Source organism: Gymnoscopelus braueri (genome assembly GCF_963280865.1).
Source record: "Gymnoscopelus braueri genome assembly, chromosome: 16".
Lineage (NCBI taxonomy): Eukaryota > Metazoa > Chordata > Actinopteri > Myctophiformes > Myctophidae > Gymnoscopelus > Gymnoscopelus braueri.
In genome coordinates, this window is record NC_137616.1 from 49,356,533 (window position 1) to 49,379,032 (window position 22,500).

Below are 22,500 nucleotides of genomic sequence, written 5' to 3' on the forward strand. Positions count from 1 at the left end.
GTGCCCCCGATGTCATCCGTGCCCCCGATGCCAGCCATGCCCCACATGGCGCCCGCCTCGTCGGCGCAGCCCCTGGTGCCAGTACCCATGACCCCTGTCCCTTCATTCCCGCGCTGGCCAACGGCAATGCCACCCTGCTCACCCCGTCCCCGTGGGCAACCCGGCAGGTTGGTACATGCTGCTAGAATGCTGTGGTGTTATAGGGCCTTTCTGTGTGGAGTTTGCATGTTCTCCCCGTGTCTCCTAGGGTAGGTACCCTCACAAAAACACATGTATTAGTCCTGGTCTCTCTACTGCCTCCCCCTGGTCCGCCGGGGCGCCTGATGGAGGGGAAAGGAACTGTTAGGAATAACGTGTTCCTTCCACGCGCTACGTCCTACCGGGGAACCTCCCCCCTGTCAGGTGATAAGAAGCGGCTTGCTAGCTCCTCATGCATTGAAGGAAGCATGAGCTCAGTTCGGGGCTCTCCTCAGGCTGGCAGAGGGAGAGTAGCGCCAGGATTACAAGCTTAGGCAAATTGGCACTGGGTGAAAAAAAAGGGTTACAAAATCGTGGGATAAATTTGATAGAAAAGAAAGAATATATATATTCAAAGATTTGCGAACATTTTCAAGATATTAAAAAATGTCAGATCTACAAGCTCATGAGCTTGTAGATCTGCTATTTTTGACACATCATTTAGCTGGGGAACCCCTGATACCCCCCCCCCCCCAGGACCAATGGTTTACAGTGTGTTGAGGTGGTATTTATTGCCCCCAATCATATTGTTCTCATTGTCTCTGTCTGTGTTTTGATGAAAGGCTGATAACAGTGTGAACGTTGTAGAGGTTAACCCTGCTAAACGCTACAGAAAGAGCTGTGCTGGTCGGCGTCAATAACCTTGTTGTCGACCGTAATATTGAAGAGATAAGATTAGATGTACTGTACACACACACACACACACACACACACACACACACACACACACACACACACACACACACACACACACACACACACACACACACACACACACACACACTCTTCCAAGGGGCATTTTGTGTACCGTGCACGTATGCCTACAGTACTACACACTTACATTGCATAAGAAATGTGCACTTGTGTGTGTGTGTGTGTGTGTGTGTGTGTGTGTGTGTGTGTGTGTGTGTGTGTGTGTGTGTGTGTGTGTGCGCAGTGCGTGCGTGCGTGCGTGCGTGCGTGCGTGCGTGCGTGCGTGCGCGCGCGCCTGCACGTACACATGCTTGCTCAAGCACGTGCGCGGAGCGAACAGCGTTTTCCTAGTGACTTGCAGGTGAGGGGGGCGGGGGGCCGGGTGGGGGAGAGCACAGAAGTCAAGGCACATACGGCTGTGTTGTTGACGGACAACAGATGCACGCTTATGAGAAACAACAAAAATAAAACCTGGCTAAACAGTTGCTTGCAATTAGCGCAAGATGAGGATAAAGGAAACATTCAGTCTAAAGGTCCAGTTTGCTAATTCACAACTACTACTAGCCTACTACTTTTTGTATTTGAAACTTTACATTTCTCTAAATATTATAAACTTTCACGACAGCCTAAGTACAAATATCATTTATGAAAAAGGCTGCTATAGGCTACAGTGAGGTCGGACTGAATGACTGAAATGTTTTTTTGTTTTTTTTTTACTCTCTTGGTGCTTTGTTGTAGGGGATTATCTGGCACATAGTATCTGTTATGAAAGAGAAATTGTATCATGAGTGAAACGGCTATAGTCCTTGGGAAACCATAAACCTACGTTGGCCTACACCTAAATTAGTTGCCATATTTACATTTCCTTACAAAATTATATAGCTATATATCTCTGGGATGCATAGTAGCTGAAACTCCCCCCGCCCCCCCCCCACACCCCCCCCCCCGCCCCCTCGCCTGCAAAGGAGGAAACGCTGTTCGCTGCGCAGGAGAGGTTAGCTTGGTATTAGCCTCGATCTCCAGGCTTTTATTGTTTAGTTTTGCTAAAAAATAAAAGCCTGGACCAGCGCGTCGGTGTACCCGGTATAGGAAGTGTTTCATTTCCCCAGCCAACCAGAGTGCAGTGGGCGTCGCTCGTAATGTTGTGTTGACGGGGCGGGGGCTGGCGGACAGATCGGTGAACCAATGGGATCAGGCGCATTCTCTCCGCGCTGATTTTAAACCCCGCCCCCTCTATACACGAAAGCAGGAAGGCTAGTGCAGCCTAGCCTTGTATAAACTTTTGAAAGTTGACAGCAGTATTTTGATGTTTTGCATTCACTTGGTATAAAACCTTCACGAGGAAATATCAACAACTTATTCAAATGTATCTCTCTCTCTCTCTCTCTCTCTCTCTCTCTCTCTCTCTTCTCTCTCTCTCTCTCTCTCTCTCCAGGTATGTCTGGGTTCTCGTCTCCCATGACCTTCTCTCCGTCCACAGGGATGTCCAAGACCAACTCTCTCCTGGACCCTGGGCTCCAGCAGGTGAGAAGAACCCCCCCCCTCGTTAGCTATGCATTAGTCCAAGAGTCCAAGGGCCGCAACCCCCCCCCCCCCAAAATAATCATATTTAAAAAATAGCCCGAAAATACAACGTCGGCTATTTTCACAGTGTTTACCTCTTTCTTATGTAATACTTGACAATTTGGGTATTAAAAAGATCTTAAAAGTAATTCAATTGTCACTTAGAAATGTGTATAATTATTTGAAAACACACACACATATATATATATATATATATATATATATATATATATATATATATATATATATATATATATATATATATATATATATATATATATATTATATATATATATATATAAACAAGTAGCTCTCGTGCACATCCCGGGTGGAGGTGCTGGTTTATTAGCACGACGCGTTTCGGTGCTTTATTAGCACTGATGAAGCCAACGCGGCGAAACGCGTCGTGCTAATAAAGCCTAAAAATGAAGCATTAACTGAGTCTTGAGTCCATCATCATTGGGAGTGTGCGGTTCCTTCCAAAGAGAAGCAGAGGGAAGGTTTATTTCTTTTCATATATATATATATATATAATATATATATATATATATATATATATATATATATATATATATATATATATATATATATACATATATTTTATATTTACACAGCTATTTGAAAATAGCCGATCTACGTGTCGCGATGTTCGCTTGTAGATCTGCTGTTTTCAGACGATTTGAATGCGAATTTTTTAAACTTGTGAATTGGACATTCCACCCAATGAGTACTTTTACTTTTGATACTTTGAGTTCATTTTGATGCCACTACTTTTTGTACTTTTGCTCAAGTACATTTTGAATACTGAACTTTTGCTATTTTTACATTGTGGTATTGATACTTGTACTTAATAATAAACAATGTGTCGTGAGTACTTCTTTCCGTCTCTGCTTCATAACATTAGTGTCATTACTCTAGCTGTGGTGAGAGCCAGGACAGTTTGGTCGTAGAATGTTGAACATTCGGGACATTTTAGTGTTTAGGAGATATTTCACTATTTAGTTTTAACCTATTAAAACCGGGACGCATCTGTGTCACAACTTTAACCATTGTTTATACTTTGGCTATTAAAAAAACAGCAGATATACAAGCTCATAGTGCGGCACGCCGGCACCGAGTGCCGCACATAATTATTTGAAAACTTTATTTACTAGTTACATTGTAGATTTTCGATTATTATTACAAAACAATACAGTAACCACTTAAGCCCTATCAGTGGTGGAAAGTAACTAAGTACATTTACTTAAGTACTGTACTTAAGTACAATTTTGAGGTATTTGTACTTTACTTGAGTATTTTCAATTTCAATATTTTTACTTCTACTCCACTACATCTCAGAGGCAAATATTGTACTTTTACTCCACTACAATTATTTGAACACTTTAGTTACTAGTTACTTTTCAGATATAAACTATGATATTATGAAACATACATTAACCACTTTAGCCCTATATTATACATAGGCTATTTGAAAATAGCAGATCTACAAGCTCACAACGCGTCGCATCGCGAGGCGTTGTGAGCTTGTAGATCGGCTATTTTCAAATATTTGGTACTTTTACTTTTGGTACTTTAAGTACATTTTTATGCCAATACTTTTGTACTTTTAATCAAGTACATTTTTTATTCTGACTTTTACTTGTAACAGAGTATTTTTATATTGCAGTATTGGTACTTTTACTTAAGTAAAGAATTTGAGTACTTTTTCCACCACTGAGCCCTATATTGGCCATTTGAAAATAGCAGATCTACAAGCGTCAAGCGGTTTATGTAAAAATCACACAAAGATCCGGCGGACCCCCTGTAGTAACTCTGAGGACCCCCTAGGGGTCCCGGACCCCCTGTTGAAGACCTCTGGTTTATACTGTACTTTATGCTGTACTTTATACTGTACTTTCGCCTCTCGTTTTTTATCTTGAGCTTCTGAGCTTTTCAACCGGTGTCAAGTTACGCAGCCAGTTAAGTTTCATATCATGTAAAAAGGGAAAAGAAAAGCAGCTAAAATTCAAGCTGAAATGTGAGCCTGTTACCAGAGGCTTTGTGTGTATTGTGTGTGTATTGTGTGTATTGTGTGTGTTTTGCTGTGTTGTGCTTCATTGTGTGTATTGTGTGTGTGTTGTGCTGTATTGTGTGTGTTGTGCTTCATTGTGTGTGTGTTGTGTGTGTTGTGTGTTGTATGTATTGTGTTGTGTGTGTGTTGTGCTCCACATTGCACCATTGTCCTTCCACAAGGAAAACAATCAGCGTTGCCAGATTCTGAGAGAGAAATAAGCTAATCGGTCTATGAAAACAAGCCCAAAAGAAGCGACTAGAGGCCACATGAGCACTTTAAACCTATTGTGCATCGGCTATTTGAAAATAGCCGATCTACAAGCTCTCTTTGTGTCGCGTTGACGCGTTGAAATGTGAAACATTTTGAATATTTTTGAAATAATTAATTATGAATACAATGTAATTTTTTGTATCTTTCTCCTGTCTGTGCTTCTCTTAGTTAAGCCTCAGTTATCCGTGTTCATTTAGTTTGTTCTGTTTTGCTTCAACGGTTTTCTTAGCAATGTTTATTTAAATCCTCCCACCATGCAATAACTGTAATGTCTAATACATACAAAACAGCACACACACACGCACACACACACGCACGCACGCACGCACGCACGCACGCACGCACGCACGCACGCACGCACGCACGCACGCACGCACGCACGCACGCACGCACGCACGCACGCACGCACGCACGCACGCACGCACGCACGCACGCACGCACACACACACACACACACACACACACACACACACACACACACACACACACACAATGAGAGGCGGGGTGCCTCATTGTGTGTGTGTGTGTGTGTGTGTGTGTGTGTGTGTGTGTGTGTGTGTGTGTGTGTGTGTGTGTGTGTGTGTGTGTGTGTGTGTGTGTGTGTGTGTGTGTGTGTGTGTGTGTGTGTGTGTATGTGTGTGTGTCTCTGGGGACTGGGGCTTGGTCTCCACCCTCTGCTATAATATCTGCATGTCAGACGATCTGTTCTTCTCCAGTGACCGTCGTCAACCCACAGCCATGCCTGTGGATTACATTGCATTGTCTAGACCAGTGGGTTCCTAACCAAATGAATGTAACCGTAAACAAACCAAAACAAACCAACACACCAGCGTAGAGAGTGTCCGCACATTTCTAAAGTTACAATTTAATGACTATCAAGACCTTTTTAATAACTCCAAAAGTAATCAACTCCTAGCGTTGTAAAGGAGTGTATATCCCTACTCTCCTTCAAAACCGCTCTAAAAGAACACTTACAGGTGGCTGCAATTCAAAACTTGACCCTGGATAAAGTCAAAGCCTGTGTGGCTGGTAGGCTGTACATATTTTTGTTTATATGATGTTTTTTTTTGCATATTAGTGTATATTTGTCTGTCACTAAATGTTTCGATGAATTGAGTACAAAGGACCCCAATGGAAACAAGGCCGTAGTTTAAAATCCTCTTAGCTGACCTTGTATTGAACTGTACTTTCCTGTGCTTTTTTTGCAAACTGCTAATAAAAGTATTCAATCATGAAAAATGGTCAAAAATGGGCCAAATTGACACATATTATCTAAGAAAGAGGGGGGGAAATAGCAGAGCTACATGCTATGAAAATGTATTTTATTTTATTATTTTTTTACTTTTTGAAAATCTTTTGAAAAATACAGATTTATTGTTGGTAATAAAGAGGGGGAAAAAAAGGGTTATTTTCTCATGACCCATAAAAATGAGTGAGCAACCCATACATGCATCTGTTTGGGAAACAGTGGGTTCTACAGTCACAACAACAAGGACAAGCATAAAGGCAGAATGTGTGTGATTATCAGAGACAGTGAGAGTGCACACAGCGCTCTGCCTGCCTTGGAGACCTGTCATCTATGTCACCGTTTTTTAGCTCTGCAGCTAATTAAGAGCTTGTAGAAAACAACAGCGGGGACTCTCTGGGCAATTAGTGTCGTTAAGTAAAGGACCGAACACCAAGGCAGGGAGGGATACGATAGCCTGGTAAACCCTCCCTCCGGAAATCTCATTTCCATTTGATTCCAGGAGTGAGTCTGGCCTGATCCGCCTTTCTGCAATATTGGCTGTGCTGGAGTTGGGCGGGAGTAATACCGTTGACTGACAACCCCTTCAGCCAATGATAATTTTTCCCCTTCAGCCAATCAGCAGTTCACCAGTCTCAGGCACCTTAGTTTAGTTTTTTAGTTTTTTTTATTATCTCAGGTAATTTGTAAATATGTAGATAACTTGTCTGGCCTTCTGTTGCTCTCTTGTTTTTTATCTCCTTCCCACCTGCCCCCCACCCTCTTCTTCTCCCCCCCCCTCTTCTTTCTATGGAAACTAACGTTGCGATGGGAACGATGTACAAAAAAGAATTTCACCCACTTTTTTACCTTGTAAACCTGTGATGTGACAATAAAACTGATTCTGATTCTGATTCTAATGTGACGCCACGGGACTTTTGAGACAGCCATACCCAAAATGGGTTGCCTTTTTCGGATACAATGGTGTCACTGCCTGCCCCTACCGGTTCTCTAAATTTTTATTTTTAAATAGGCTTTGTCATGATTAATTGACCACATATATGAAGTTAAACAACTAAATTCTATCCAAACGATATCTTATAAGTAAATTCCGTGCCTCAAAATAGAAGTTAAAGAGCTTTTTAAGTAAAAAAATAGCGGAGAATTGGCCGCACAAGAAAAAGATGGCTGCCGTTCGTGTTTTGGGCTCACTCGAACTCGCCACCTGATTGGCCAACGTAAGCTGTCAATCACAGAACAATGAGCGACGACGCTGATAGGCTCGTCCGTTTGGCATACACAGCCAATATTGCAGAAAGGCGGATCAGGCCAGACTCACTCCAGGAATCAAATAGAAATGAGATTTCCGGAGGGAGGGTTTACCAGGCTAGGGATACGAGCCATCACGCCGTTTAATGTATTTTACACTCACTCTGTATTGGCTGAGAGAAAAAAAAATATATATCGCCCACACTGTTTGTTGACAATGTTATGTGTCGTTAGCCTCATAGCATAATTGCCTAAAGGTCGTAACACACGGCAAGCGGTTCACGCGGGCGTTACCGCTCGGATCAGCGGTGATCGCGCAGCGATCATTGTTGTTTTGTCCTCCTGCGCGGTGCGGGGAAAACAAAATCTCACCACAATCCCGCTCTTGCCGCCCGCACGCGCGTGCCGTGCACAAACGAGCACGCGCGCGAAAGTTCCGAGGGGCCGCGCCCGCTCGCCTCACCGCCCCTCAACTTCTCCGCGCGTCCCAAATAATCGCCTGTCTCTCATTGAAAATGAATTACATAGGCGCGTTGGCCGCTTGCCGTGTGAAAGGACCTTAAAGGAGAAATCCGGACATTTTAAGTGTTATCTTTGATGTGTCGTTACTCACCTACCGACGTAAACAGTGGCATTGTTTATTTCCAGAGATTCCCCTGTCGTCATATTTTCAACCCCCTCCGTTGTCATAATGGGAGCGCGTGTCATAGGGAAATTCGTCTATCATAACCGATGCAAAGTTATTTTTTTCTCTACTACTACTCATTGTGGAGTCTCATGATAGTCAAACATGCAGTGAAAGTTCCTGAGAGGCTACCGCTAATGACGAACGAGCTAACGCTAGTTGACTTAAAATGTCCGGATTTCTCCTTTAACTCAGGCAATCTTTAGGAGAGACAAAACAAAAATCACTTTCTGCCTAAGTCACCTAGATGACCCACACTTTTTTGACTTGAGAAATACTCTAAAAATGACCAGCTCAACAAGATCTACCTACCCAGAAATTGATTATCCTATTGCTGAAAAAATGGTGGTGCTGGCGTTATAAGACAAACGCATTTGGAATGGGAAATAGTGGGGGGGAAAGGCCCTCCTCCCATTCTTCATGGAAGTGGTAGGTTTTCGGTTCGAAGCCTCACACATTTTTATATAGCTGTACAATACTGCTGACGCTTGCGCGCAACACTCTCGAAAACAAAGCATTGCATTGTCTACTTCTATAGAAGCCATGAAGGGAGCTGACAGGCCCTTCTTGGTGTCAATCAAGTCACCTTAATCCAAATGGCAGATGTCTTGTGATTTTTGATTATAAATATGTTTTAAATATTTTAATTATTATTCTTTAGTGGCATGACATGTGTTCTATACCTGCACAGCCTTTGTGATCTACTGGTAGATCACGATCTACCTTTTGGGCACCCCTGACTTAGACAGAAACTAAAACACCTTTTCCTAAGTCATGTTTATCTGCCTTTATTTATATCTGCCTATCTCTACTCTCCTAACACTGCTGATTCATCCTGCCTTATTGCCTATGTCCTCAGCCTATCAGCATGCTTGTTACATTGAAAATAATGTGTGCCTAAGTCAAAAAGTTGACTTAAAATGACTTTCTGCCTGAGTCATTTTGGAATGTAACAAGCATTCTGATTGGCTTAGGTCCTACGCCAATCAGAATGCTTGTTACATTAGCCTTAGGACATAGGCAATAAGGCACAGTGATGCAGCAGTGTTAGGAGAGCAGAGCTATAGGCAAACATGTCAATTTGACCAAAAAGTTAGTTAACAAAGTATGCTATGAGGCTAACGGTATGTCTTTCTGTCTGTCTGTCTGTCTGTCTGTCTGTCTGTCCGTCCAGTTCAAACTCCTCCTCGACAACGTCATTGGCCAGTAACTCCCCCAAGACCGGCTCGTGTGATTGGGCCGTTCCGCAGGCGACCAGGCTGAAGTACCGGCAGCAGTTCAACACTCTGGACAAGCTGATGAGTGGCTACCTGTCAGGTTGGTCACGGGACTCCCTCTTTCCCAGGTGTTTCGCCCAGGCGGACCCATTTTTAGGGGTCTTTTTTTTCTACTTCTTATTTATAAATATATATTTATTTCTGAAGATGTAAATTTTTTTTTTTTTTCACAATTATTAATTAAAAATAAATTAAAAAAAACACTCTACGACAGTGGTTCTCAAAGTGGGGTCCGGGGACCCCCAGGGATCCTTGAGGGGGGTCCAGGGAGATAAATGTGTTAATACAGCATCACATAACCCCTTCATCCATATTTTATACGTTGGCTATTTGAAAATAGCAGATCTACAAGCTCACGGTGCGTCACTTTGTGCCGCACTGCGAGCTTGTAGAGCTGCTTTTTTTTTTAAACACAAATCTTCTCTTCTCGGGGTCCCCCTGGCACAGAAACAAATCTGATGGGGGTCCACGGCCAAATACATATTCATTTGGGGGTCCTTGAGGTGAAAACATTTTTGAGTACCACTGCTCTACGACGCTAGACAGTCCTTGGCTTTCACACACACACACACACACACACACACGCACACACACACACACACACACACACACACACACACACACACACACACACACACACACACACACACACACACACACACACACACACACACACACACAGTATACATGCACACGTACAGTACATGACGATGAGTGATTTGTGTTTTTCAGGACCACAGGTTAGGAATGCGCTGATAGCCTCCAACCTCACACAGACCCAGCTCGCTACAATCTGGTGAGTGTGTTGCTGTGTCTGTGCACACTGTGTGTGTGTGTGTGTGTGTGTGTGTGTGTGTGTGTGTGTGCGTGTGCGTGCTTGTGCGCGCGTGTGTGTGTGCGTGTGTGTGTTACTGTGTGCACCAGTGTTGGGAAATATTACTCAGGAGAGCAATATGTTGCATATTAAGTATTATTACTCCTGACAAAAGTAATAATATTGCATTACTTATTACTTGGAATCAAGAGTAATATATTCTATTACATATTCTATTACATATTACTCCCCCCCCCCCCCACAATCTGTTTAGCCAGCTCCTTTTAGAACTGAATCACATTTTGGGAATATTAATAAGAGTCACCAATCAGCCAAAAAAGCTATAACATAAAGCAGCAATCTCTCTTTTAGAACTTTTAAACAAAATGTTTTCAAAAGGCAGCCAACAAAACCTGAGTAATATGTAATATGTACTATTTTTGACTTAGTAATATGGTATAATATTACTGTTTTGGCAGAGTAATACCTTACACTACTCGTTACTGGGTAAAATAATATTACAGTAATATATTAAAAGTAACTTGTTACTGCCCAACACTGGTGTGCACACAGCTGTGTGTGTTGCTGTGCGCACACTAATAATTGTAGGGAAAGGTGGAGGAATGGGAAAAGTTACAATTCTGATAATAACTCGATAATAACAAACGTGTGTGTGTGTGTGTGTGTGTGTGTGTGTGTGTGTGTGTGTGTGTGTGTGTGTGTGTGTGTGTGTGTGTGTGTGTGTGTGTGTGTGTGTGTGTGTAGGACTCTGGCTGACGTAGATAAGGACGGTCAGTTGAGAGCGGAGGAGTTCATCCTGGCCATGCACCTGGTGGAGATGGCAAAGACCGGCCGACCCCTGCCCCTCACACTGCCCCAAGACCTGATACCCCCCTCTCTGAGGTAACACACTGCCCCAAGACCTGATACCCCCCTCTCTGAGGTAACACACTGCCCCAAGACCTGATACCCCCCTCTCTGAGGTAACACACTGCCCCAAGACCTGATACCCCCCTCTCTGAGGTAACACCCTGCCCCAAGACCTGATACCCCCCTCTCTGAGGTAACACACTGCCTCTCCCCCTGGCACCTCCCTCTCTGAGGTAACACTAAGCCCCTCCCCCTGATACCCCCCTCTCTGAGGTAACACACTGCCCCAAGACCTGATACCCCCCTCTCTGAGGTAACACCCTGCCCCAAGACCTGATACCCCCCTCTCTGAGGTAACACCCTGCCCCAAGACCTGATACCCCCCTCTCTGAGGTAACACCCTGCCCCAAGACCTGATACCCCCCTCTCTGAGGTAACTCACTGCCCCAAGACCTGATACCCCCCTCTCTGAGGTGACACACTGCCCCAAGACCTGATACCCCCCTCTCTGAGGTAACACCCTGCCCCAAGACCTGATACCCCCCTCTCTGAGGTAACACCCTGCCCCAAGACCTGATACCCCCCTCTCTGAGGTAACACCCTTCCCCAAGACCTGATACCCCCCTCTCTGAGGTAACACCCTGCCCCAAGACCTGATACCCCCCTCTCTGAGGTAACACCCTGCCCCAAGACCTGATACCCCCCTCTCTGAGGTAACACCCTGCCCCAAGACCTGATACCCCCCTCTCTGAGGTAACACCCTGCCCCAAGACCTGATACCCCCCTCTCTGAGGTAACACCCTGCCCCAAGTCCTGATATCCCCCTCTCTGAGGTAACACCCTTTCCCAAGACCTGATACCCCCCTCTCTGAGGTAACACCCTGCCCCAAGACCTGATACCCCCCTCTCTGAGGTAACACCCTGCCCCAAGACCTGATACCCCCCTCTCTGAGGTAACACCCTGCCCCTCACCCTGATACCCCCCTCTCTGAGGTAATACCCTGCCCCAAGACCTGATACCCCCCTCTCTGAGGTAATACCCTGCCCCAAGACCTGATACCCCCCTCTCTGAGGTAACACCCTGCCCCAAGACCTGATACCCCCCTCTCTGAGGTAATACCCTGCCCCAAGACCTGATACCCCCCTCTCTGAGGTAACACCCTGCCCCAAGACCTGATACCCCCCTCTCTGAGGTAACACCCTGCCCCAAGACCTGATACCCCCCTCTATGAGGTAACACACTGCCCCAAGACCTGATACCCCCCTCTCTGAGGTAATACCCTGCCCCAAGACCTGATACCCCCCTCTCTGAGGTAATACCCTGCCCCAAGACCTGATACCCCCCTCTCTGAGGTAATACCCTGCCCCAAGACCTGATACCCCCCTCTCTGAGGTAACACCCTGCCCCAAGACCTGATACCCCCCTCTATGAGGTAACACCCTGCCCCAAGACCTGATACTAGAGCTCGTCGGGTTAGGCATGTTACCCGAAATACCCGGGTTCCGACCCGTACCCGGCTCGGTCACGGGTCCATTCACAAGAAGTGACTCCGGGTCCGGGTCGGAGCCGGTACAGTCCGTCTCGGGTCTCGGTTCTCCGACTGTGAAATGGACGGTTCCACTAATACCCGAGTTGACCCGGCGAGCGGGTTTCTCAGGGCTCAGACTGTGAAATGCACGGTTCCACTAATACCCGAGTGGACCCGGCGAGCGGGGGGTCTTGGGACTCAGACTGTGAAATGGACTGTTCCATTAATACCCGGGTGGAGGGAGGGAGGTCGGTCGCTCAGAAGACAGACTGGCAGTGACGCAGTCAATGACTGGCTGCTATTTATATTATCATATCACTACATAATGTTATATCATTGACCTAAATGGCGATATATTAACAAGGATAGGATGATTAAAACATATTTATGTCTGTATTAGCCTTGATGATCGTCTTTCTTGACCGAAGGCTCTGTCTGTATTAGGAACAACTTTGGACAGGTGGAAAACTTTAGTTAAACTTGCAGAGTGGCGCATTACTTCTTACTTCTTACTTACTTATCTTCTGATACTTGTACTTGAATGTTGACATGAAATAATAATCCTGTTTAGTGTTTCACTACCACGAGCAAAGACTACAGCGTATATTAACGGCGCTGATCAACACACACGTTGAAAGGCTAGGACAAAGATACCAAGGATTCGACAGTCATGTCACTATGCAACAAGGAAGTAGCGACGGACGCTACGCCATGTTCGAAGTTGTTTTAAAGATAGCAAGGATTCGTCTGCGATCTGATGTGACATCACCGACGAATCCTTGGACATATTTTACCCACTCATTTATTTTGCGTTCGGGTTTTTCGGAGGCTCGGGTTATGTACGGGTTCGGTTCTTGTATGTCACGGTTCTATACGGGTCGGTTTCCGACAGCTCTCGGTGCTGTTTGGGTCCGGATCTCAATTTCTAATAACGGCCCGGGTCCATTCGGTTACGGGTATTTTTTTCGCGGGTCCATTCGGGTATCGGTCCTTCATATTGGACCATAGGCCGGGTCCATTCGGTTCCGGGTAAAAAAATCACGGGTCCATTTGGGTTCGGGTATTTATATTTGACCCGTGAAGACCTCTACCTGAAACCCCCCTCTCTGAGGTAACACCCTGCCCCTCACCCTGATACCCCCCTCTCTGAGGTAACACACTGCCCCAAGACCTGATACCCCCCTCTCTGAGGTAACACCCTGCCCCAAGACCTGATACCCCCCTCTCTGAGGTAACACCCTGCCCCTCACCCTGATACCCCCCTCTCTGAGGTAATACCCTGCCCCAAGACCTGATACCCCCCTCTATGAGGTAACACCCTGCCCCTCACCCTGATACCCCCCTCTCTGAGGTAACACCCTGCCCCAAGACCTGATACCCCCCTCTATGAGGTAACACCCTGCCCCTCACCCTGATACCCCCCTCTCTGAGGTAACACCCTGCCCCTCACCCTGATACCCCCCTCTCTGAGGTAATACCCTGCCCCAAGACCTGATACCCCCCTCTATGAGGTAACACCCTGCCCCAAGACCTGATACCCCCCTCTATGAGGTAACACCCTGCCCCTCACCCTGATACCCCCCTCTCTGAGGTAACACCCTGCCCCAAGACCTGATACCCCCCTCTATGAGGTAACACCCTGCCCCTCACCCTGATACCCCCCTCTCTGAGGTAACACCCTGCCCCAAGACCTGATACCCCCCTCTATGAGGTAACACCCTGCCCCTCACCCTGATACCCCCCTCTCTGAGGTAACACCCTGCCCCTCACCCTGATACCCCCCTCTCTGAGGTAACACCCTGCCCCAAGACCTGATACCCCCCTCTCTGAGGTAACACACTGCCCCAAGACCTGATACCCCCCTCTCTGAGGTAACACCCTGCCCCAAGACCTGATACCCCCCTCTCTGAGGTAACACACTGCCCCAAGACCTGATATCCCCCTCTCTGAGGTAACACACTGCCCCAAGACCTGATACCCCCCTCTCTGAGGTAACACCCTGCCCCAAGACCTGATACCCCCCTCTCTGAGGTAACACCCTGCCCCAAGACCTGATACCCCCCTCTCTGAGGTAACACACTGCCCCTCCCCCTGGCACCTCCCTCTCTGAGGTAACACTAAGCCCCTCCCCCTGATACCCCCCTCTCTGAGGTAACACTAAGCCCCTCCCCCTGATACCCCCTCTCTGAGGTAACACTAAGCCCCTCCCCCTGATACCCCCCTCTCTGAGGTAACTAAGCCCCTCCCCCTGGTACCTCCCTCTCTGAGGTAACACCCTTTTCATCTGTGCTTCCAGGGGAGGAGTGAGGGTTGTGGAGATGGTGAATGGAACGGGGCCCTACACCGCCCCTGGACTCATAGACCCCCTAGAGGCAGAGAAGAGTAAGTACACAGTTATGATACTTAATGTTACATTATAACAGTAGAGTTATGTCTCTTAATGTAACATTACAACAGCAGTTATGAAACTCATTCAGTGCCAAGTAAATAAAAACATAATTGCCAATAGTGCCAGCAATTTTTCATTTTCCTTACCTTTTTGAAGTAGTCACATAATATTTATCTTTAGTATGATCGATCCCCTGATGGTTGGTAATCACGGGGGCTTTCACTGTGCTTCCGCAAAAAGAAAAAAAAAGTCAATCCGACTTGCCGTCCAATTGCTATAGGCCGTTGAAAATAGCATATCTCGCCATCTAGTGGTAAACACTAAAAACACTCTGGGCTTTGGAAAAAAAATAAGTTTTACACGTCAATGTCATTTTCTCGATTTTTCTAAAATAGCAGATCTACAAGCTCATAGCGCGGCACTCTCTGCCGCGCTATGAGCTTGTAGATCTGCTATTTTTGAATAGCCAAAGTATAAAATAATGCTTTTTAGCTCAAATCAAAAAATGACACAGATGCGTTCCAGGTCTTATTGGGTTAATGTAACATTACAACTGTAGAGTTATGACACTTTATGAAATATTAGAGGTTATATTTGATTTTTATTACGTTAATTTGCTCCTCTCATCCTCTCTTCCTCTCTTCCTCTCTAATTATTTGCTCCTCTCCTCTCCTCTCCTCTCCTCTCCTCTCCTCTCCTCTCCTCTCCTCTCCTCTCCTCTCCTCTCCTCTCCCCTCCCCTCCCCTCCCCTCCCCTCCCCTCCTCTCCTCTCCCTCTCCCTCTCCCTCTCCCCTCCCCTCCCCTCCCCTCCCCTCCCCTCCCCTCCTCTCCTCTCCTCTCCTCTCCTCTCCTCTCCCCTCCTCTCCCCTCTCCTCTCCTCTCCTCTCCTCTCCTCTCCTCTCCTCTCCTCTCCTCTCCTCTCCTCTCCTCTCCTCTCCTCAGTCTCTCTGGAGGACAGGCTGAAGGAGAACTTTGCTCGGGGCAGCGCTGAGCTGGAGAAGCGTCGCCTGGCCCTGGAGGAGGACCAGAGGAAGGAGAGGGAGGGGCGGGACAGGGAGCAGAGGGAGGCGCAGGAGAGGAGGGAGAGGGAGGCCCGCGAGCAGGAGAACAGGAGGCGCATGGAGGAGGAGAGACGCCTGGAGAGGCACAGGGAGATGGAGAGACAGAGAGAGGAGGAGAGACGGAGAGAGGAGGAGAGAAAGGAGGTGAGTGAGGAGAGGAGAGGAGAGGGAGGGTTCAGCGTTTGGACTGGTCCGGGGACCCCCAGGGGTCCTGGGGGGAGGGGGGGTTCCAGGGGGTCCCCAGCGAAATGTGTTAATATAGCATCACAATGATTTGAACCACTTTAACCTTTTATACTTTGGCTATTCAAAACATAGCAGATCTTCAAGCTCATAGCGCAGCACAGAGTGCCGCGCTATGAGCTTGTAGATCTGCTATATATATTTTTTAGTAGTTCTCAATCTTTTCTGGCTGCGACCCCCTAAATAATCATATTTGAACTGGGGACCCCCCAACATAATCGTATTTTAACTGGGGACCCCCCAACATAATCGTATTTGAACTGGGGACCCCCCAACATAATCGTATTTTAACTGGGGACCCCCCAACATAATCATATTTGAACTGGGGACCCCCCAACATAATCATATTTGAACTGGGGACCCCCCAACATAATCATTTTTGAACTGGGGACCCCCTAAATAATCATATTTGAACTGGGGACCCCCCAACATAATCGTATTTGAACTGGGGACCCCCCAACATAATCATATTTGAACTGGGGACCCCCCAACATAATCATATTTGAACTGGGGACCCCCTAAATAATCATATTTGAACTGGGGACCCCCCAACATAATCATATTTGAACTGGGGACCCCCCACCCTGACAAGAATTTGGAATCGTAGGAGTTGAGGCATTACATTTTGTTTGACTCTGTTCCACAGATAAATATTGTGAAAATAGCAGATCCGCATTTCTCTCCCTCCGTGGGTTCAGCATTTGATTTGAACTTGCACACGGCCATTGACCATGACCATATGAAGACAGTGACGAAGGCCATGTTTCATTTCCCCCAAATCTAAGCTTTTTATTCGCTTTTTTTTTTTTGTGGTAAACTCTGAATTAAGCAGCAGACTTTTGGAGTTAATGGGCGTTAAGGTGTATGGCCTATATCGTCAAGGTTACACTCCCCACAGGCTATAGGATATGCTCTGTTGTCATCAGTTACGGTCCCCGCGGGCTACAGGATCTTAAGCCACTGTGGTGGGTGGACCTAGCTTTGGGGCTGCAGACACAGGTCCTGGAGAGACATAAAAATGTATCTTTTGGGTCACACACACACACACACACACACACACACACACACACACACGCGCGCGCGCGCGCGTTGAAGAGCGAGAGCAAACACTGCGTCTGCTCTCAATACAGATACAGAATCTCCCGTCTTGTTCTGTCTGGTTCTGTAGACCGTCTTCCAGACAGATGAAGGCTCTGTCTGAAGAGCTCTGCTTGCTGTCCTAGTTGTTGTTTCTGGTCATTCCTGTTATTCTCTGAAGACTCCTCAACGATGCTAAGAACGTTCCTTCTGCAAAGCTTCTTTTTTTTTGTCAGTTTTTTTTTTACTCTGGTGTGTTTTTTATTGAAATAAGGAATCGTCCCTTATTTGGAAACAACAACAAAAAAGACACTGTGTTCCTTACTTTGGGGAATCAATCAACGAACAGCTCATACACAGGCACATATTGTACTTTTACTCCACTACAATTAATTACAAAACATACATTAACCACTTCAACCCTGTATACATCTCGGCCATTTTCAAAACGTTTTTATACATTTGAAAACTTGAAATGGGACATTCTGCCTAAAGAGTACTTTTTACTTTTGGCACTTTAACACATCCACCGCCAGAGGTTAATCTCATAATGTACTCACCAGTGCCAAGGTGTTTTTGTTGTTTTTTTGTTTTTTTCATGTCGCCATAGATCTTGTTAAAATCCTTAAGATTGAGCCGTGAACGGTCTGTTTACATCCGCGAGATCTCCCTGTATCTCCCAGTGAAGACCGCATGTCAAACGGACTTCCATGACTGTAGTTAGAGCGGATTACGTTAAACAGTGAAATGCGAGGAGAAAAAACTACAGGAAGAGAATTGAGTTTCAGTTTCGTCTGTAGAATGGGAGCGGGCGTGATCGTCGAAACCGGATCCCAAATAATTCTATTTCCTGTCATCAAACCGGAAACGGAAGTGGATCAAAAAAATTCCGAAAGTGCACCCGGACCGCGCATGCGCGAAAAGACCGCAGCCCGTAGGACTACGGGCTCGGCGCTTAACCGTTGGATTTAACGGCCCGTAGAACTACGGGCCCGGCGGTAAAGGTGTTAAGTACAATTTGATGCCAATACTTTTGTACTTTTACTCAAGTGAATTTTTAATTCCCGACTTGTACGTTACTTAAGTAAAACATTTGAGTACTTTTTTTCCACCACTTTCAGGGAGAGCTAAATGTTTGTCATCTTTGACCCAAAGTCCCGTACAGAGCAGCGTCACGGCGGAGACGCGGTGGCCTACTTAATGTCTCGACGGGTCACGTTAAAATTAGTATCGTCAGAGGGCGCCTGGACTGGAGGCCCAGCCAGTTAGTGCACATCACAGACCACTATGCTCTTTGTGGAGCGCGAGGACGCCGGTTCGAATCCCCCCCGTCCCCCCCGTCCCCCGTCTCATCTCATCTCTCCTCTTCCACTGCCCTTGGTTTCCTCTCTCTCTCTACACTGACCTGCTGTGACTGAAATAAAGCATGAAATGCCCAAAAATAAATCTTAAAAAAAAGAAAGGAAAAAAATATTTTAGTGAGTATGTGGGTGTCAAGAAGGAAGGTAATCAGGGACCAGGGTCAGTAGGGCTGACAACCAATCAGGGACCAGCAGTGGTGGAAAAAGTACTCAAATTCTTTACTTAAGTAAAAGTACCAATACTGCAATATAAAAATACTCTGTTACAAGTAAAAGTCCGGAATAAAAAAATGACTTGAGTGAAAGTACAAAAGTATTAGCATCAAAATGTACTTAAAGTACCAAAAGTAAAAGTATTAAATATTTGAAAATAGCAGATCTACAAGCTCACAACGCGTCGCGATGCGACGCGTTGTGAGCTTGTAGATCGGCTATTTTCAAATAGCCTAGGTATAAAATAGGGCTAAAGTGGTTAATGTATGTTTCATTATATAATAGTTTATATCTGAAAAGTAAATAGTAACTAAAGTTTTCAAGTATATGTAGTGGAGTAAAATTACAATATTTGCCTCTGAGATGTAGTGGAGTAGAAGTAAAAGTATTGGAAATTGGAAATACTCAAATAAAGTACAAATACCTCAAAATTGTACTTAAGTACAGTACTTAAGTAAATGTACTTAGTTACTTTCCACCACTGCTGACAACCAATCAGGGACCAGGGTCAGTACTGACAACCATCTCTTGAAAGACGGAATTGTCCCTTATTTGGAATAATAAAAAAAAAGAAGACACACTCTGTTCCTTATTTAGGGGAATCAATCAATTACTCACACCTTCCAGGTTCAAACAGCTGGTACACACTGTGCTATAACGCAGCTTGTTGACCACTATAAGCCCTCTAGAATCAACCTGAGTTGTCTCTGTACTAGAAGCACCTTCTTTCTATCTACACCAAAGAAAATGCTGATCTACAAGATCTACAAGCTCCCAATGGGTTTTTCATGTACGTTCTGTTAACACATTGATTGCCAGGAATTAATTCATCGTCCTTGCCAGCGTTTTTACCTTATTTTGAAGATCCACGGAGACCCGCAGAAGCCACTCTTGACACGGATGTAAACAAAGGCTGTCTGGGGGGACTGGAGGGGGGGGGGGTCTCGTCTATCCACCGGCAGTTGAATAAGAGCCTTCACCCCCCCCCCCTCTCTCCCCCCTCTTCGCTACCCCGCGACTATCGACGGCTCTACTGGTCGGTGCCACGACCGAACCTGCTCGGTTGGTCATCGACGGTTATCTTCTTGTCCCGACCCGACGTCGTGGCGCTATCTACAACAGGTTGTTGGCAGGAGACACTTTCCCCTGGATCCCTCTTCATCCTGGATCATGTTGTGACTTTGTGATTGATCACCTCATCACCACCTGGACCGGAGCCTTCACCCTTTGAACTTCTAGAAGCACTCGGCTCGCCTTTTACTTTTGCCGGTGTACTTGTAGATCGGCTATTTTTGGCGAAGGGATTTGGTGTAGACAGACAAAAAAGCGGTCAAAGTACAGTTGTAACTCTGGGCCGTTTGACTAGATGGTTCTGTCTGTCTGTCTGTCTGTCTGTCTGTCTGTCTGTCTGTCTGTCTGTCTGTCTGTCTGTCTGTCTGTCTGTCTGTCTGTCTGTCTGTCTGTCTGTCTGTCTGTCTGTCTGTCTGTCTGTCTGTCTGTCTGTCTGTCTGTCTGTCTGTCTGTCTGTCTGTCTGTCTGTCTGACCCTCTCTCTCTCTCTCTCCGCCAGGCGGCCAAGCAGGAGCTGGAGCGCCAGAGGAGGGAGGAGTGGGAGCGAGGGAAGAAGGAGGAGTTGGGGAGGAGAAGAGAAGGAGAGCAGGAGGAGATCTCTCTCCTCCGAGCCAAGAAGAAGAGTCTGGAGATAGAGCTGGAGGCTGTGGTGAGACTAGTACACAGTACACACACACACACACACACACACACACACACACACACACACACACACACACACACACACACACACACACACACACACACACACACATGCTGTCATCTCGGTGATGTATGTATGTCAATCTCCGTCCCGGTCTCCCAGGGCAACAAGCACAAACAGATCTCGGACAGCCTCCGCGACGCCCAGAGCAAGCGGCGCATTCAGAAGGCGGAGCTTGACCTGGTCAATCAGAAGAGAGACACTCGCATCTCTGAGATCAACAGTCTGCAGCTGCAGTTTGAGGTACTTTAACATATCTGAGATCAACACTCTGCAGCTGCAGTTTGAGGTATTTTAACATCTCTGAGATCAGTTTAGTTTTTAGTTTTATTTTGAAGGAGTGGCAGAGGAAGCTGTCAAAGTGTTGGTTTGATTAGTTTTTATTTTATTTTGAAGGAGTGGTGGAGGAAGCTGTCAAAGTGTTGGTTTGATTAGTTTTTCTTTTATTTTGAAGGAGTGGTGGAGGAAGCTGTCAAAGTGTTGGTTTGATTTTGTTTTATTTTGAAGGAGTGGCAGAGGAAGCTGTCCCTGCTGGTCCCAGAACAGCAGAGGTTGAATGAGAGACTACGCATCATGGACCTGAAAAAGATCTCCTGTGGGTATTAACTATGAACTATGAACTATGAACTATGAACTATTAACCATTAACTATTAGCTAGCACACGTTGTCATGTAAAACAACTCATATATGGACACAGCACATATTGTATATTGTCTCTGTCGGGTGGAAACCTCATACAGTATGTATGAGGTTGTATGTCCAAAACTATTTTCAGGATTCACATTCTAAAATATCAATAGTATCAGATCTACAAGCTCTAAATGCGTCGCTTGGCGCCTAGTTTCGAGCTTGTAGATCTGCTACTTTTGTGTGACACGCACACACACACACACAGTACATATACATTTCAGTCTGTATAACCTTTGACCTTGTCCCGTGCAGCGGTGACCTTGACCTCCGTGACGGACGGCAGTGTGACAGAGAAAGGCGTGACGTGTCGCAGACTGAAGGAGCAGCTGGACGCCCTGGAGAGAGAGACCACCAACAAACTGAGCCAGATGGACCAGTACAACAAGGAGCTCAAGGTACCACCGCTTCAGTCTACTTTGTATCTGTATAAAGTCTTGAATACAATGAACCTGTTGATATTATACCTGCATCTGTAGATCCGCTTCCAAATCTTGTATTAAAAAAAAAAAAAAATGAACACAATGACTGCCATGGCCGTAGAGGGCGCTCTTCGCCAACCCATGAATGATGCCTTGATTTCCAGAGAAGGATCCACCCGGAAATGACGTCATCTAAAACATGTTCACTCTGTCCGCTACAATGTTATCAGATTCATACCCTAGGTGGGGTTGGCAAAAGGGCCTTTCTGTGTGGAGTTTGCGTGTTCTCCCCGTGTCCCCTAGGGTAGGTACCCTCACAAAAACATGCTGTAATCCTGGTCTCTATACTGCCTCCCCCTGGTCAGCCGGGGCGCCTGATGGAGGGGAAAGGAACTGGTTGGAATAACGTGTTCCTTCCACGCGCTACGTCCAACCGGGGAAAACTCCCCCCTGTCAGGTGATAAGAAGCTACGTCCTACCGGGGAAAACTCCCCCCTGTCAGTTGATAAGAAGCTACGTCCTACCGTGGAAAACTCCCCCCTGTCAGTTGATAAGAAGCTACATCCTACCGGGGAAAACTCCCCCCTGTCAGTTGATAAGAAGCTACGTCCTACCGTGGAAAACTCCCCCCTGTCAGTTGATAAGAAGCTACGTCCTACCGTGGAAAACTCCCCCCTGTCAGGTGATAAGAAGCGGCTTGCTAGCTCTCATGCATTTGAAGGAGGCATGAGCTCGGCTCTAGGCTCTCCCTAGGCTGGCAGAGGGAGTGTAGCGCCCAGGATTACTTA

The 22,500-nt window shown here is 46.2% G+C and overlaps 1 protein-coding gene across 1 annotated transcript in view; it reads left to right on the top strand.

The window, feature by feature from the left end:
- LOC308103058 (intersectin-2-like) overlaps window positions 1–22,500 on the top strand; it is a gene marked incomplete at its 3' end in the record, with an annotated part of 62,055 nt that overhangs the window by 29,728 nt on the left and 9,827 nt on the right. Inside the window, exons 5-13 of the mRNA XM_080452906.1 lie at window positions 9,170–9,312; window positions 10,005–10,068; window positions 10,852–10,989; window positions 14,782–14,867; window positions 15,817–16,079; window positions 20,399–20,548; window positions 20,705–20,845; window positions 21,110–21,197; window positions 21,546–21,688. Coding sequence (XP_080309032.1) covers window positions 9,170–9,312; window positions 10,005–10,068; window positions 10,852–10,989; window positions 14,782–14,867; window positions 15,817–16,079; window positions 20,399–20,548; window positions 20,705–20,845; window positions 21,110–21,197; window positions 21,546–21,688 — 1,216 coding nt within the window. The remainder of the gene's footprint in view (window positions 1–9,169; window positions 9,313–10,004; window positions 10,069–10,851; window positions 10,990–14,781; window positions 14,868–15,816; window positions 16,080–20,398; window positions 20,549–20,704; window positions 20,846–21,109; window positions 21,198–21,545; window positions 21,689–22,500) is intronic.